Source organism: Mya arenaria, chromosome 14 (genome assembly GCF_026914265.1).
Source record: "Mya arenaria isolate MELC-2E11 chromosome 14, ASM2691426v1".
Classification (NCBI taxonomy): Eukaryota; Metazoa; Mollusca; class Bivalvia; order Myida; family Myidae; genus Mya; species Mya arenaria.
The window spans coordinates 20312587-20330634 of record NC_069135.1 but is presented as its reverse complement, the minus strand read 5'-3'; the positions used below and the strand labels follow the sequence as shown (position 1 = coordinate 20330634).

The 18048-nt window shown below is 38.5% G+C and overlaps 1 protein-coding gene across 1 annotated transcript; it reads right to left on the bottom strand.

Annotated features, from left to right (window-relative positions):
* Positions 1-7157: 7157 nt before the first annotated feature.
* On the bottom strand, positions 7158-17689 carry LOC128217747 (uncharacterized protein DDB_G0292186-like). The gene is made up of 8 exons (XM_052925106.1): positions 17501-17689; positions 16321-16396; positions 15861-16105; positions 15190-15325; positions 14358-14514; positions 11524-13091; positions 11157-11266; positions 7158-10967 (listed from the first exon to the last, which is right to left on the bottom strand). The coding sequence occupies exons 2-8, from the start codon at positions 16394-16396 to the stop codon at positions 10794-10796; spliced, it is 2466 nt and encodes an 821-aa protein (XP_052781066.1). The 5' UTR covers positions 17501-17689; the 3' UTR covers positions 7158-10793.
* Between the last annotated feature and the right edge of the window lie 359 nt (positions 17690-18048).

The following is an 18048-nucleotide window of genomic DNA, read 5'->3' as shown; positions in this document are numbered from 1 at the left end:
ATCTCAATGCAACTTGGTCAGAATGATCATCTCTATAAAATGTAGGTCAAGTTCGATATTGGGTCATCCGCGGTCACTAACTAGGTCACTAGGTCAATTAGTACAAAAACCTTGTGAACACAATAGAGGTCACAATTTTAGCCTAATCTCAATGCAAGTTGGTCAGAATAATCATCTCTATAAAATCTAGGTCAAGTTCGATATTGGGTCATCCGCAGTCAATAACTAGGTCACTAGGTCAATTATTAGAAAAACCTTGTATGTTTATAGTGAAAACTTAAAAAATCTTCTCCTCTGAACTTACTTGGCCTAGAGCTTAGATATTTGGCATGATTCATCGTCTAGTGGAACTCTACAAAGTTTGTTCAAATTATGGCCCTGGGGTCAAAATTGGCCCCGCCCTGGGGGGGTCATGGGTATTCTCTATATGTTTATAGTTAAAACTTAAAAAAATCTTCCCCTCTGAACTTACTTGGAATAGAGCTTAGATATTTGGCATGATTCATCGTCTAGTGGACCTTTACAAAGATTGTTCAAATTATGGCCTTGGGGTCAAAATTGGCCCCGCCCCGGGGAGTCATGGGTTTTCTCTATATGTTTATAGTGAAAACTTCAAAAATCTTCTCCTTTGAACTTACTTGGACTAGAGCTTAGATATTTGGCATGATTCATCGTCTAGTGGACTTCTACAAAGATTGTTCAAATTATGGCCTTGGGGTCAAAATTGGCCCCGCCCAGGGGGGTCATGAGTATACTTGATATGTTTATAGTTAAAACTTCAAAAATCTTCTCCTCTTAACTGACTTGGACTAGAGCTTATATATTTGGCATGATTCATCGTCTAGTGGACCTCTACAAAGTTTGTTCAAATTATTGCCCTTGGGGTCAAAATTGGCCCCGCCCCGGGGGGTCATGGGTTTTCTTTATATGTTTATAGTGAAAACTTAAAAAATCTTCTCCTCTGAACTTACTTGGCCTAGAGCTTAGACATTTGGCATGATTCATCGTCTAGTGGACCTCTACAAAGTTTGTTCAAATTATGGCCCTGGGGTCAAAATTGGCCCCGCCCCGGGGGGGTCATGGGTATTCTCTATATGTTTATAGTTAAAACTTCAAAAACTTCTCCTCTGAACTTACTTGGACTAGAGCTTATATATTTGGCATGATTCATCGTCTAATGGACCTTTACAAAGATTGTTCAAATTATGGCCTTGGGGTCAAAATTGGCCCCGCCCCGGGGGGTCATGGGTTTTCTCTATATGTTTATAGTGAAAACTTCAAAAATCTTCTCCTCTGAACTTACTTTGACTAGAGCTTAGATATTTGGCATGATTCATCGTCTAGTGGACATCTACAAAGTTTGTTCAAATTATGGCCCTTGGGTCAAAATTGGCCCCGCCCCGGGGGGGTCATGGGTATTCTCTATATGTTTATAGTTAAAACTTCAAAAATCTTCTCCTCTTAACTTACTTGGACTAGAGCTTATATATTTGGCATGATTCATCGTCTAGTGGACCTTTACAAAGATTGTTCAAATTATGGCCTTGGGGTCAAAATTGGCCCCGCCCCGGGGGGTTAGGGTATTTTCTATATGTTTATAGTTAAAACTTCAAAAATCTTCTCCTTTGAACTTACTTGGACTAGAGCTTAGATATTTGGCATGATTCATCGTCTAGTGGACCTCTACAAAGATTGTTCAAATTATGGCCTTGGGGTCAAAATTGGCCCCGCCCCGGGGGGTCATGGGTTTTCTCTATATGTTTATAGTGAAAACTTCAAAAATCATCTCCTCTGAACTTACGTGGCTTAGAGCTTAGATATTTGGCATGATTCATTGTCTAGTGGACCTCTACAAAATTTGTTCAAATTATGGCCCTGGGGTCAAAATTGGCCACACCCCGGGGCTGATGGGTTTTCTCTATATGTGTTATAGTGAAAACTTAAAAAATCTTCTCCAAACTCACAAAGACAAGTAACGTCTTAATTTAAACTGGATAACATATTTAGTACACATACCAATTGTCAATATGGGCCACATACAACAATTAATAACAAATATACATATATAGATACACACGTAAAATCAAGTAGTACAGGATATATCATCTAGTTGACTTGTACCAATATTGTTCAATCTTTGGCCCTGGGGTCAAAAAATGGCCCCACCCGGGCGGTCATGGGTTTCCTTATATATGTATATGATGAGAACTTAAAAAATCTTCTTCTCCGAAACCAAAAGGCGAAGGCCTTAGATATTTGGTATGAAGCATCGTTTATTGGACCACTATAAAGATTGTTCAAACTTTAGCCCTGGGGTCAAAATTGGCCACGCCCCGTGTTCATAGGCTTAGGTTTTCAATATTTGTATATAAAAGAAGCATAAAAAAAAATTCTCTCCAAATTCACAAGGACTAGAGCTATTTGGCATAATACATCATTAAGTGGACCTCTACCTTTATTGTCCAAACTTTGGCATTGGGGTAAAAAATGACCCAGACTTTTAAAAAACCTTAACTACTTTGAACCATCCAGATTTCTTATCAAACCAATGTGCAATATATGACAGGTGAGCGATTCAGGGCCATTTGGCCCTCTTGTTTTGTTTTTTAAATAAGTGAAGTAAGACGATCACTTACCAGTGAACACTTCTCACCAGTGAACACTCCTCACCAGTGAACACTACTCACCAGGGAACACTCCTCACCAGTGACCACTACTCACCAGTGAACACTACTCACCAGTGACCTCTACTCACCAGTGACCACTACTCACCAGTGAACAATCTCACCAGTGACCACTCCTCACCAGTGACCACTACTCACCAGTGACCACTCCTCACCAGTGAACACTACTCACCAGTGAACACTACTCACCAGTGACCTCTACTCACCAGTGACCACTACTCACCAGTGAACAATCTCACCAGTGACCACTCCTCACCAGTGACCACTACTCACCAGTGACCACTCCTCACCAGTGAACACTACTCACCAGTGAACACTACTCACCAGTGACCACTGCTAACCAGTGAACTGCTAACCAGTGAACAACTCATTAGTATACACTTTTGACCAGTGAACACAACTTATCAGTCAACACTACGTTTCAGTGAATAATTGTCACTAGTAAACATAACTCACAAATGAACACTACTCACGAATGAACACTGCTCATCAGTGAACACTTCTCACCAGTGAACAACTCATCAGTAAACACTACTGACCAGTGTACACTTCTCACCAGTATACACTCCTCACAAGTGACCACTCCTCACCAGTGAACACTCCTCACAAGTGACCACTCCTCACCAGTGAACACTTCTCACCAGTGAACACTACCCACAAGTGAACACTCCTCACCAGTGACTACTTCTCACAAGGGACCACTCCTCACCAGTGAACACTCCTCACCAGTGAACACTACTACCAGTGCACACTACTCACCAGTGACCACTCCTCACAAGTGAAAACTACTCACCAGTGACCACTCCTTAACACTGAACACTCCTTACCAGTGACCACTCCTCACCAGCGACCACTCCTCACAAGTGAACACTACCCACCAGTGACCACTCCTCACCAGTGAACACTCATCACCAGTGAACACTCCTTAACAGATAACACTCCTCACCAGTGAACACTCCTTAACAGTGCCTACTCTTCACCAGTGACCACTCCTCACCAGTATACACTCCTCATCAGTGAACACTCCTCACCAGTGAACACTCCTTAACAGTTCCCACTCCTCACCAGTGACCACTCCTTAACAGTGAACACTCCTCACCAGTGAACAATACTCACCAGTGAACTCTCCTCACCAGTGAACACTCCTTAACAGTTCCCACTCCTCACTAGTGACCACTCCTTAACAGTGAACACTCCTCACCAGTGAACACTCCTCACCAGTGAACTCTCCTCACCAGTGAACACTCCTCACCAGTGAACACTCCTTAACAGTGACCACTCCTCAGTAGTGATAACTCCTTAACAGTGAACACTACTCACCAGTGAACACTCCTCACCAGTGAATACGGTTCACCAGTGAACACTCCTTAACAGTTCCCACTCATCACCAGTGATGACTCCTTAACAGTGAACACTCCTCACAAGTGACCACACCTCACCAGTATACACTCCTCAACAGTGAACACTACTCACCAGTGCCCACTCCTGACCAGTGCACATTTTTCACCAGTGAACACTCCTCACCAGTGAACACTCCTCACCAGTGAACACTCCTCAACAGTGAACACTCCTTAATAGTGCCCACTCCTCACCAGTGACCACTCCTCACCAGTGAACACTACTCACCAGTATACACTCATCGCCAGTGACTACTCCTTACCAGTGCCCACTCCTCACCAGTGAACACTACTCACCAGTGAACACTCCTCACCAGTGCCCACTCCTCACCAGTGAACACAACTACCCCACTGAACACTCCTCACCAGTATACACTCCTCACCAGTGACCACTACTCACCAGTGCACACTCCTCACCAGTATACACTCCTCACCAGTAAACACTAGTCCCCAGTGAACACTCCTCCCCAGTGCCCACTCCTCACCAGTGACCACTCCTCACCAGTGCCAACTCCTCACCAGTGAACACTCCTCACCATAGACCACTCCTCACCAGTATACACTCCTCACCAGTGACCACTCCTCACCAGTGACCACTCCTCACCAGTGCCAACTCCTCACCAGTGAACACTCCTCACCATAGACCACTCCTCACCAGTATACACTCCTCACCAGTGACCACTCCTCACCAGTGACCACTCCTCACCAGTGACAACTCCTCAGTAGTGATAACTCCTTAACAGTGAACACTCCTCACCAGTGAATACTGCTCACCAGTGAACACTCCTTTACAGTTCCCACCCCTCACCAGTGATGACTCCTTAGCAGTGAACACTCCTTGTCAGTTTACACTCCTCACCAGTGAACACTACTCACCAGTGCCCACTCCTCATCAGTGAACACTCATCACCAGTGCACACTTTTCACCAGTGAACACTCCTCATCTGTGAACACTCCTCAACAGTGAACACTCCTTAATAGTGCCCACTCCTCACCAGTGACCACTCATCACCAGTGAACACTCATCACCAGTGCACACTTTTCACCAGTGAACACTCCTCATCTGTGAACACTCCTCAACAGTGAACACTCCTTAATAGTGCCCACTCCTCACCAGTGAACACTCATCACCAGTGAACACTCCTCACCAGTGAACACTACTCACCAGTATACACTCCTCACCAGTGACCACTCTTCACCAGTGACCACTCCTTAACAGTGACCCGTCCTTAACAGTGAACACTCCTCACCAGTGACCACTCCCCAACAATATACACTCCACCAGTGACCACTCCTCACCAGTGACCACTCCTCAACAATATACACTCCACCAGTGACCACTCCTCACCAGTGACCACTCATGAACAATATACACCACCAGTGACCACTCCTCAACAATATACACACCACCGGTGAACACTCCTCACCAGTATACACTCCACCAGTGACCACTCCTCACCAGTATACACTCCACCAGTGACCACTCCTCACCAGTATACACTACTCACCAGTGACCACTCCTCACCAGTTTACACTCCACCAGTGACCACTCCTCACCAGTTTACACTCCACCAGTGACCATTCCTCCCCAGTGAACAATACCCACCAGTGAACACTACTCACCAGTGAACACTACTCACCAGTGACCACTCCTCACCAGTGAACACTGCTCACCAGTGAACACTGCTAACCAGTGAACACTCCTCACCAGTGACCACTCATCACCAGTATGCACTCCTCACCAGTGCCCACTCCTCACCAGTGACCACTCCTCTATAGTGATTACTCCTTAACAGTGAACACTACTCACCAGTGAACACTCCTCACCAGTGAATACTGCTCACCAGTGAACACTCCTTAACAGTTCCCACTCCTCACCAGTGATGACTCCTTAACAGTGAACACTCCTCACAAGTGACCACTCCTCACCAGTATACATCCTCACCAGTGACCACTACTCACCAGTGCCCACTCCTCACCAGTGAACACTCATCACCAGTGCACACTTTTCACCAGTAAACACTCCTCACCAGTGAACACTCCTCATCTGTGAACACTCCTCAATAGTGAACACTCCTTAATAGTGCCCACTCCTCACCAGTTACCACTCCTCACCAGTGAACACTCCTCACCAGTGAACACTACTCACCAGTATACACTCCTCACCAGTGACAACTCTTCACCAGTAACCACTCCTTAACAGTGACCACTCTTTAACAGTGAACACTCCTCACCAGTGAACACTCCTCAACAATATACACTCCACCAGTGACCACTCCTTACCAGTGACCACTCCTCAACAATATACACTCCACCAGTGACCACTCCTCACCAGTGACCACTCCTCAACAATATACACTCCACCAGTGACCACTCCTCATCAGTGACCACTCCTCAACAATATACACTCCACCAGTGACCACTCCTCACCAGTGACCACTCCTCAACAATATACACTCCTCACCAGTGACCACTCCTCAACAATATACACTCCACCAGTGACCACTCCTCACCAGTGACCACTCCTCAACAATATACACTCCACCGGTGAACACTCCTTACCAGTATACACTCCACCAGTGACCACTCCTCACCAGTATACACTCCACCAGTGACCACTCCTCACCAGTATACACTCCTCACCAGTGACCACTCCTCACCAGTATACACTCCACCAGTGACCACTCCTCACCAGTGAATACTGTTCACCAGTGACCACTCCTCACGAGTGAACAATACTCACCAGTGAACACTACTCACCAGTGAACACTCCTCACCAGTGAACACTGCTCACCAGTGAACACTACTCACCAATGACCACTCCTCACCAGTATACACTCCTCACCAGTAAACACTCCTCACCAGTATATTCTCCACCAGTGACCACTCCTCGCCAGTATACACTACTCACCAGTGACCACTCCTCACCAGTATACACTCCACCAGTGACCACTCCTCACCAGTATACACTCCTCACCAGTGAACACTCCTCACCAGTATACACTCCTCACCAGTGAACACTACTTAGCAGTTACCATTTCTGACACTATTTATTTTGATGAAAAAAACAACAGAAAATGGTTGCACATTTTATTGAAAAAATCTCTAACAAAAATTGCTATTTGTATAGATACATAAATGTGTAAAGATTTAATATTTACAGTTAAAAATATTATTTACAGTTAAAAATATTTCATGCACATATCTTGTATTCACAAGGTTTCAAGTATATGTTGGTGTTGTCAGCACATACTAATTAATAAAAAATAATTACATGCTGCTATCAACTATAAAAATCATGATAAAACAGTAAGTAAAAGGAAGAATACAAGTTACAGATAATTTCACTCATGCTGCTGCTGATGATGACAATGACAGCGATGATGACAACAATAATGATGACACAGATGATGAGTATGATGCATTTCTCTAGCATATGCTGATAATGGTTTTGATAATATTATAATATCATAATATCATATATATTCATTACAAATAGTATGAAACTTATTTTGCATCAAATGGTGTGCTTTCTGATCTAAGTGAAATCACTCAATAAAACAAATAATGGTTACTGCCCTCACAACCTGAGTCATTGAAAAAGAATAAACAAGCGCTGAAACTTGAGTTATTAAAACTATTCATCATTTTTTAGAGATTAGTTTTTTCAGTAATGAAAGAACTTTTCATTGATAACTAGAATCACAGAACACCAAATATATTGCCATTTAAATGTGTTATGGAATGTAATACCATATGTTTTTAAAGTTGTGTAGATTCTTTAAAATTATTGAAAGCAAAGATAACTTCAGAATATAATGTTATCCTCTGTATGCTATGATATTAACAATTCAATATGCTTCATTTTCATTGCCTCAAAACATAAAAGTTCATTTCAATAACTCGGGACGTGGGTATTGTAATTGCTTTGTATTGTCAATGACAACGTTAAATAACTGAGTGCAGTATAAGTGAATAGTGTTCTAATTTATCCATACACTAGATAACTTGTTATTGTTAAGATATGGACAATAACGTATAGAAGAAAAAAACAAGACTTGTAACTGTATTATTAAAACAAAGAGTTAAACCATGAATTAGCTTGCAGTAAAGTACACAATGATTTAAATATTCATAAAACATTACGAAACACATTATTGCACAACTTGGAATGTAAATAATTATGATAAAATTGTTTTTGTTTTAATTTAGTTTAAAAAGGGCCATAACTCAACAAAGATTAAAGCCGGAGTTATGGGCCTTGTCAAACAAGTGTATTTTGTTATATTGTCTCTTGCAATATATCTATCAAGTTACATTAGAAAATCTTCAATACTTTAGAATTATGGCCAAAGTTAGCCTTTGGCGCTGACTCCGCTGTTGCTGCGAAGCCAAGCCTATGACAATACCTCAACTTTTTTCTTTGGAAAAAAAACAACACAAAGAGCTTATATGAATGTCATTGATAAAAAGAATATTTAAAAATTAGATATAAATCTTTTTTTAAATAACTGTCTAACAAGATATGAAAATAATGTATAAAGAATTAAATGCAAACGCCATATTGCAGAAGCATCTTAAGTTAAAATAGTACCTGATCCTTACATTCAACAATGTACTTAACTTTGTCAATAACAAGATCATTCAAATGAAACTTTGTCAACAACAGTCAAATCTGTTGTCCCGATGTGGAGGGGATGACATCTGAATCTGTTGCCCAAGGCTGATAGGTCAAAATGTCATCCCCGACACAAAGAGCCAACTGTGTTGACTGGTACCATAATAACCATGAAATAACTGTTTCATTACCTTATCAAAATTTTATCACAAATTGAATACAGAAATGACCGAACATTAATGACATGCCTTCTTAAAATAAAATTTGAAAATTATTCCAACGATGTCATAGTGCGAGAGGGAATCAGTTCATACTGTTGACCGAGGAACAGTTCAATCCTAGACAATAGCATTCATGTAAAACAGCCAAAAAAATAACAGATTTGTATTTATATATTATAATGAATCAGGTAATAATCAGAAATATTCATGTACAACTAAAATCAGATAATAAACGACAAAGTAAACAAGCACTGAAGTAATCTTTTGTAATTCTTCTATATCTATAATTACCGGTATGTACAAAAATATATTAGAATGATATTATGCACCAATATACACCAATATACACATAAAAGAGCAGTCATATATACAAATGTCACATACACTTATATAATATTGTTTGCACTTTGGGCCAATTGTTTAGAAATTTGTTTAAGTTATAATCTGGTTATGCCACTGTTGCTAATTTTAGTAGTGAAATATTTTAATTTATGATGTTCATAAATCTAAATAAAACAAGTACAGCTGAAACAATGGCTTCAGTTCTTAATTATTTTTTGTTATTTACAAACACTGAACTACTTGCAATTAATCATTTAAACAGAAAGTTTAACGCAGAATAAATTAATTTTTAATAGCATTTATACGAAACTAAGGCTTATCAGCATAAAAGGGAGCATTTTATGTCTCATTTTTCAATGTCTGTTAAATAGGGAATTGTAATTTGAACTTGTGATCATTAATGTTGTATCATTGTAACAAGCATTTTTTTACATTCCATAATACACAATTAATGTTTACGATATCTGACCTGATAAACCCGCAGCAAATCCTTTTAATTAAGTTCTGAACAATCGACCCATTGTACCGAAAAAGTGCCTAAAATATCTATTTAAATTTTTAAATTGATATATTTCTTGAAATCCTAACCACAAGTACAATAATGTGGATGGGATAATATATAAGTGAATGTGGTGTATTTATAACATACCAACAGTAAGGCTTAAGAGATCAGTGAAATGGAATAACAGAGTATAATATTACTTTATAATATAAACATCGAGTGGTTACTGTACAGTCAAGACATCATAATTCATGTTTACAGAAATTTGATGCATTTTTTGACAATTTTCAGTTTTTTGGACAATATTGATTTTCACTCAAAGCTGTGTTATATGACAGATGTAAGAAAATGTAAAATGACTGTTTACAAATAAGTTGTATATATAGGCACATTTTTTACTAAAAACTATCCACTATTCAATGCATGAAAATGTGACAAAGATGTTACTGTCTTCCTTTCCCTTCTTCTTGCCTGAGGTACTGAATAGTTCTTTATAGCCTTTTGCGTACATATCCCTTATTCTTATGCCATCATCATGTGCTTCGTCTTGTAGCATTTTGGGAAATAATGACGAGTAAAAAGCAATCATGTCCGACTGAAAAATGTCAGCAATATCCATCAACATTCTGTTTGTGTATGACATAAAATCATGTGGTATGTACATTTTTGATAAAGTAGAAGGTATAACTCAACCTCTATGTTGTGGTACAGTAGCATAATAGCGTTTGAATGGTCTGTGTAAAATAATAGTTCAAACACAGGCCATTTGGGCCAATGGAATATAGAAACATCAAGGTTCAAGAAATTTCTGCAAGCCTATACGTATTTGTAATGAAAAACACCAACAACCAACAAGAGGGAAAACCTCAGACATTTAGCATTGGATTGGATTTATAAAGGCCCAAAATTTTCTGTAAGTGTCAGGCTTTCAGGCTTGTGCATTTTGAGCAGACTGTATATCCCTAAGATCAATATAAACCTTCACATAATGATCAATAAATAAAGCTTATACAATTGTAGAGACAACATCTATATGACTTCAGATTCCTTATTCAGCGTGATGGTATCTTTAAACGCTTTTTCGGCCTGTGACCTAGTTGGATCTTCATGTATGACAGGTGGCGGGGTTTTCTTGTGACGGACCGGCTCTCGGGGTCCCACATAGTATGAGGCATTGGATCGGTCGGGCGTTTCATTTGCATACTGAAATGTAATCACACAGGATAAAGGTAAATTTTCAAAAACTTCTATTATAGTGGTCTATATGGCAGGAACAAAATTATTCCAACATTCATTAACATTAACATATCTGAAATAGAAAATAATCCATTTGCACCAGCATTAGGCTTGTAGCAGAAGCCTGAGTTACAAGTAACATAACAAGATACCAACCTGTATAGCGTTTGGCTGGTACACCCCCCGAGTTGGAGACATAAACTGTGGCTCCTGGCCACCCGTAGCCTGAATCTGCTGGGCCGCCCGCCATGACATGTCCTGTAGACCTGTGGAGTTGAAAAGAAATTCCTTTACCTTTTTGTTTAAAATACACACAAGCTAAGAATCTTGAAATATAATATCTATAATACTGCATTGAGACATGTTTGTTTTGACAAACTGAAATTACTCTTTTTTGTTGATATGGACATTGTAAATATCAGTGCAACAGTGATCAAAATTAAGACAGACCCTCAAGCCATGAACAAATAAAATGCCTTCCGGGCTTGCTCAAAGTCTAGATTTTGATTTCTAGATTACATACTTGGTCCTGGATTGTCTGGAAGATCCTCTTTTGTACTTTTTGCTGTGATTCTTGTGATGGTTTTTCTAGTAACTTGGGTTGCTGAATCGGGAGGTGGGTCGGTAGGGTCCCTTTTCGACTCTGTCCAAACAACCTGGGAAGTTTTGGCACCCGACAAAGGATCCTCGTCATATCGCATGAGTGATGTACCAGGTTGGGGAATATGTGGGTCATCTAGGATTGTTCCTGCAGGCACTAATGCCGAAGCATCTTGGGGTCTATGATAAGGCGTCGAAGTATAATTCGGAGGACCGTGATGTCCACCTAAGCTGTCATCACTTTGACTATGAGTTTGCATAGCAAAAGCCATTTTTTGCTGCCCATTGGGTTGGGCTTCCATATACCACTGAGCTTGCCCGGCTTGCTGGTACGGTACCCCTTGCGGGTAGCCTGGTGGGTACATACCCGGCATGCTGGGCTGGTAGGGCCCCACCGGGTACCCTTGATTGTTGTAGGGCGGGACTGGGGGTCGGTTGCCTTGGTAACCGGGCTGATACATGTGAGAATAATCTCTACTAACATCGTTATCTTCATCCCCTGAAAATATTGGAGCATAAACTTCAGGTGGTGCTTCTCCATCATCATCTACTGATGTCTCTTTTTTTGGTGATCCCTCTGCTGAACCATCGCCTCTTTTATGTTTCCGGCCTGATTTTGGAGATTTACGCTCTTTGGAACTCTTTCGCTTCTTCTTTTTAACTTTTGGTGATGAATGTGCATCAGGTCCTGTGGTTTCACCATCAGTTTTATTTAATGCTGTAGAACTTGCAAAATCCGAAGATTCATCATTTTTCTTATTAGCATTATTTGCGTCACTGTCACTAGTCTGATTTTCAGACTTTTGGCGTTTGAGACTTGCTCGTCTTACAGCTTCTTTCAATTCACTCCCGAAATCTTGTGTCTTATTCTTAGGGTCACCATTTCCCTGTTTATCTCCTTCCAATTTCTTAACGTGATCATAATCGTACATATATCCCTCTTTGTCGGGATTCACAAATACACCATCTTGCCGACCTTTCTTTAGCAATCCACTTCCACTGTTCCCACTACCTCGATCATTTCCTTCTCTGGTAAAATTATCATTAATGGTATTGTATGGTCCATTATTATCATTAATATCTCCACCCCTCCCCCTATTTCTGCCCCTTATTCTCGAATTCGGGGAATTCGATAACTGATTTGCATCACTCCTCTGAAAATTTCCTTCATTCCCTCGACTATTACCGTTCCTGTTATTATTATCATTATTGCGCGTATTATTGTTCCTGCCAGAATTCCAATTCGGCGGGGGTTTCGGCGGCTTCACACTTATCACTTCACTGCTCGAGCTAACTTTCGATCCACTTACATTCGTTAACGATTCCCACACTCTTGAGTCATCAAGATCAAAATTACTCTTGCTCTCTTTAGCCACATTTTTCCCTTCTGTGTTATGCCACGCAACAAAGCCGCCATTGTTTGATTCTCCATCTTTGGTGTCTGTGTTTATCGTTGATAGGTTCTGGGTGCTGGTTTTGGTGGCAGGATAGCTGTAAAACATTACTCACAAATGTACATGTTATTCTAATAAAGTCAAATCTTTAAAATCCTTAAAATTATATTGGTGCATAAAATATATTTGAATCATATCTGTGAAAATATATTTTATGAATCATATCTGTATATAAGATATATTAGATTCATATCTATGCATATGATATATTTGATTAACATCTGTGCATATGATATATTCGATTCACATCTGTGCATATGATATATTTGATTAACATCTATGCATATGATATATTTGATTCACATCTGTGCATATGATATATTCGATTCATATCTATGCATATGATATATTTGATTCATATCTGTGCATAAAATAAACGTTAATTAGTTTATGGTTAAAAAAAAGTTTCATGGGTGCATAAAATGGAAGAAAGATTTGCCCTGATATGCATAAATTGCAAAAATGATTACTAGGGTTTTAGCAAGGTTTTAAAAAGGACAGGGTGCTGAAAAAGGGTACAGGGTGTTAAGGAAGATGTGTCTGGCTGTGAAGAATTTAAACATTATAAATTTCACACAAAATTTTAGGAATTGTGCTCAATTTAATTAATTTAAGGTTTCAACTGCAAAATGTGTCAAGTTTGCATTATCTTAATAAACATATTTTAAGTTTTAATCAAAACAAAAGAAATATTTGATTATCTTAAGCATGTTATTCTATGGATGCAAGAGGGTGCACATGCTGGTCTCCCGTGAGATGCAGCACCCTTCCATACCTCTGTAGCTAAAACCCTGACCACTAACATTAAACATTCTAGTACAAGAGATGACAGTGAAATGTTCCATCTGCGTCTGTACCTAAGATGTAACGCGACCCTGCACACTTTTTCAAGAAAAACAAGATGTCAGTTTCCCAGCAAAAATTTACGTTATTGATGCCTTTAAAATAGACAACATAAGACAAAAGAATGAAAATTACATATCTGTAAATGAATCACTAAATGTTTGCAATAGATGCATTTGGTGGTGAAAATTTATTGCGGTAAACAAAGAATTCATGAAAATATCAGCTTATGCAGCTGGAATGCAAAAAAATGACAGACGTCAGTGGTATATTTCGAAAACTCGTAGTTTCAAAACTAATTCGAATATTGAAAATGTAAAAACAGTCCCTTATTGCTGCAAATGCTGTTTTATTCGCATACTTATTTTCGAACATAAACTCGAAAAATCACTCAGGGTCGCGTTTCACCTTAAGGTGACTTACAACCTTTTCACAACCACCCAGCCAAATTTCACATTACCTGTAAGGGTCCATTCCAGGAAGTCTCCCGGTTTTATAACACCAGCCCAATAATACACCAGCTGTTATCAGGAGTATGATTGCTAATATAACGCCTATTATAGCTCCTGCTGGGAAGGAATCAGTCCCAATATAGTTGTCAGCTCCATCCTTGTCATCTATAAATATAATTGTAGCTGTTAAAAGGGACTCGATCACAGTTAATAAGGTATGCAATCAAAACAAACACTCTGGTGCAATATGTTTTGCAAATGATTGTAAAAGCTGTCAATTTGAAGTACAAATAAGAAATGTAATATTCATAGACACATGCACTTGAAAACTTGACAGTATCTACATTTTGATGAAAAGCGTTACAAACAATAATGAAATTTCAATTATTCTGAGTTTGATTTTACAAGAATCTCTTCAAGTGAGTATTTCGAGGATTCTGGGAAAAAAATACAATTGTTGCAGTGTAAGATCGCAATTTTTTACCGAGTGAGCACCAAAAGTTATGTTTTATAAGTGGTGTTGCCAGCCGCTCATGAAATATTTACTTTCAGGGATTTTTGAGCGATAAAACATTAACTACTTACTAAATAACGCATTTATGGAAAATACCTATTATTGAAAACAAGGTTGTAACCATGTATCTTATAGCTGAAAATGCAAATGTATATTAAATGATGGGTCCTAAAACATTTACTGAGTTCAACAATTGTCTCATAAGGTAGAAATACCGTGTTTTATGCACCTTTCTTTCATATTAAGCATGGCATCCTTACAACAATTGTATTAATTGTGGTACTGCTTTTTGGGGTATAAGAGTGCATCGTAAACTGACAACTTACAGTAAAGTTTGACAATTATGGAGAAATCTCCGGCAATGCTGTACTGGTAGCGGGTTCGCGTCAGATGGAAGGTCACTGCATTTGACTTTGGGTATAGTTTTCCTGTAGATGTTGTACTGCTACAGCCAAGCCTTGACTGTAAAAAGGAAACATACATGTAGAAATATAAACAAGAATTCCATGCAACAGATGTGTTGCCTACCAGGAGAGGCCATCATTATGACAAACTGACTGGTAATCACCGGTAATCAAACTTGGTGAAGAAATTATGTAAACATTGCTGCAAAGTTTTGTAAAGGTTAGAGCAGACATGTCTGAGATATATTATAGAGGATTCTATAATTTGTGTTTTAAATACCAACCTTATACCTGACACTTTGTGTATATATATATATATATATATATATATATATATATATATATATATATATATATATATATATATATATAGATGGTTTGTCCTAAGAGATAATAAGTAAATCGGTGAACTTTAAATCAGATTTTTTCCCCTACAAAGTAGGTTTTATAGACTTAGATTTTAATAGGTTTGTCCAAAAGAAATAAAAAATAGAATGCTCTTTATATGTTACAAGTATAGAAAGTATAGAAAAACACACGCTGGAAAACCTGAATTGCATAAAACCAGAATAATGTGAAGCTAAATTACTAACCAGATATGCCCCACCAACACCATTGCCATCATAGATATTCAAATTCAGGGCACAATCAGTGATCTGAACAGCTTCAACGGTCAGCTCAAACTTATAGTTGGTGTTGGACTGCGCTGATGTGAATGTTATACTGCAGGAGGCAGGTGGATTACTTGAACTGACGCTGCTTCTTGGTCGCACGTAGACTACTTGGTTTTCGCCAATTCTGAACTCTTGACCACAGTAAACAGGAGAGTCCATGTACTCTGTGAAAACATTTTTATATCAATCTGCATTGCAACTAAATAAAAATAACTTCCTATAAATCTTCACAAAACAAATAAAAGTGTAAATACATTTTTTTATTAAATTACAAAAATTTAGTATGTATTTTTTCAAACTTTTTTTACAGACATTATTTTCCTTCCATTGGGCATCCAAAACTCACATCCATACAATTGAGTATAGGACAACATCTTACTTGTGTTGTCCTGAGAAATGACCACTGTTGCCACTGACATCACGACTAGCACAACCTTTATTGCTGCTGAAGCCATCTGAAAACAATAAGATCCTTGATGCTTTTTGCCATTATGGGAAGATGACTTAAAGCACTCAAATTGGTACATCACATATATGCTAAATGCGAATAGCTGATATTAATTGGGAATATTCTGAGGAAACAACAAGTCAGGAACATGTATATTTGTAACAGCTGGAAATATATAGTGTCTTAATTAAATATTCTAAAAACGAAAGGATCCTGGATGCTTTTTGGCCATTGTGGGAAGATGACTTACTGCCCTCAAATTGGTATTATTTGCATATAGACATACATGCCATATTTCTGAGAGGCTTCCCAGCGGATTTTGGTCTGAATTCCAGGGGATTTTGATATTACACCAGGGGATTTTTACGCGGCGAAATTTTGAGCAATATCTGCATTTATAATATAAGAATAAATATAGAAACACACTCAAATTACAATAATTTTTGGACTTAGTCATCATGGTCCTTCATGGAATTTCACACTTATAATATTATGGATCTTTTTTTTGGCGGGGGACCAGGGGATGGGTCGAAATTCCGGGGGAATTCCCCTCCCCCCCCGCCGGGGGATATGGCATGTTTGTATAGTCAATCGCAATAGAGCAAATTAATACTCAGATAATAATAGTAAACAAAAAAGGTACATGTATATTTGAAACGGCTGAAAATATAAAGTGTCTCAGTTATATTTTTTAATTAATGTTACATATGATATATGATATAATGTATATCAGATTTTTTTTCCAATTCTATCGGAGAGTGTAAACCCCCTTTTCAGTATATTATACACTTATTAAGTGTGTCTTTTAAAGATTTAAATTGACTCAAGAGGGTGGTACGCAGTAAGCAGAAACTAAAATTTTGGCATTAATGTAAATGGAGAGGAAGGCACAGTGAGACACACTAAGAATGTAACCGCTTTAAAGTATTTGAATATTTTTTTGTTATCCAGGATTCGGAAGAAAAATAAAGAAGTATTTGGTACTCAATGGGAAGGGGGCAGGGGGTTACCCTTTTTCTTTGTCATTTAAAAGGTCTGATATGAAAACAAAAATTATAATTCAAACAATGAAACACATTAAAAAAGCTATTGTATTTGTCACAATATTTACCTCGATTGACAGGTGTTACCAAAAAGTCACACCTTGTTGCTTATTATCTGCTTAACAGTGAGGCTGCAATCATTTCTCATAAGGCAAATGAAACAATATCTTGGGGAACAATAATTGAAACTAGTCCGCCATCTTGGTAACAATTACACAGGTATTCCTATTTATTTGACCTACATTTTGTCACGTCATTTGTTGATGTCTCACCTGTAATGAAACATAGTTCATAAAGTGAAATCCTGTGTAAGGGGAAAAAACTCTAATTGACTTATATTTGAAATACAGGGGAGGTAATATTGACCCCATAAAATTATGTCGCGAAATCTGGTATAATGCTTATTTTTGTCTACCTGTATGTTTTCTTTTATGCATACAACAAATTATTTCAAGTAAACCGGTTGTTTATTAAAGTAAAATAATAGACACTGTTTGAATGCTTCTCTCATTTAAGCACGTTTAAAGGTAAAAAATAAATGATGTTATAATTTAGCATGATTTTCTACTTAAATATAAATAATTATTTCGAAAAATCATAAGCATGGAATCAGGAT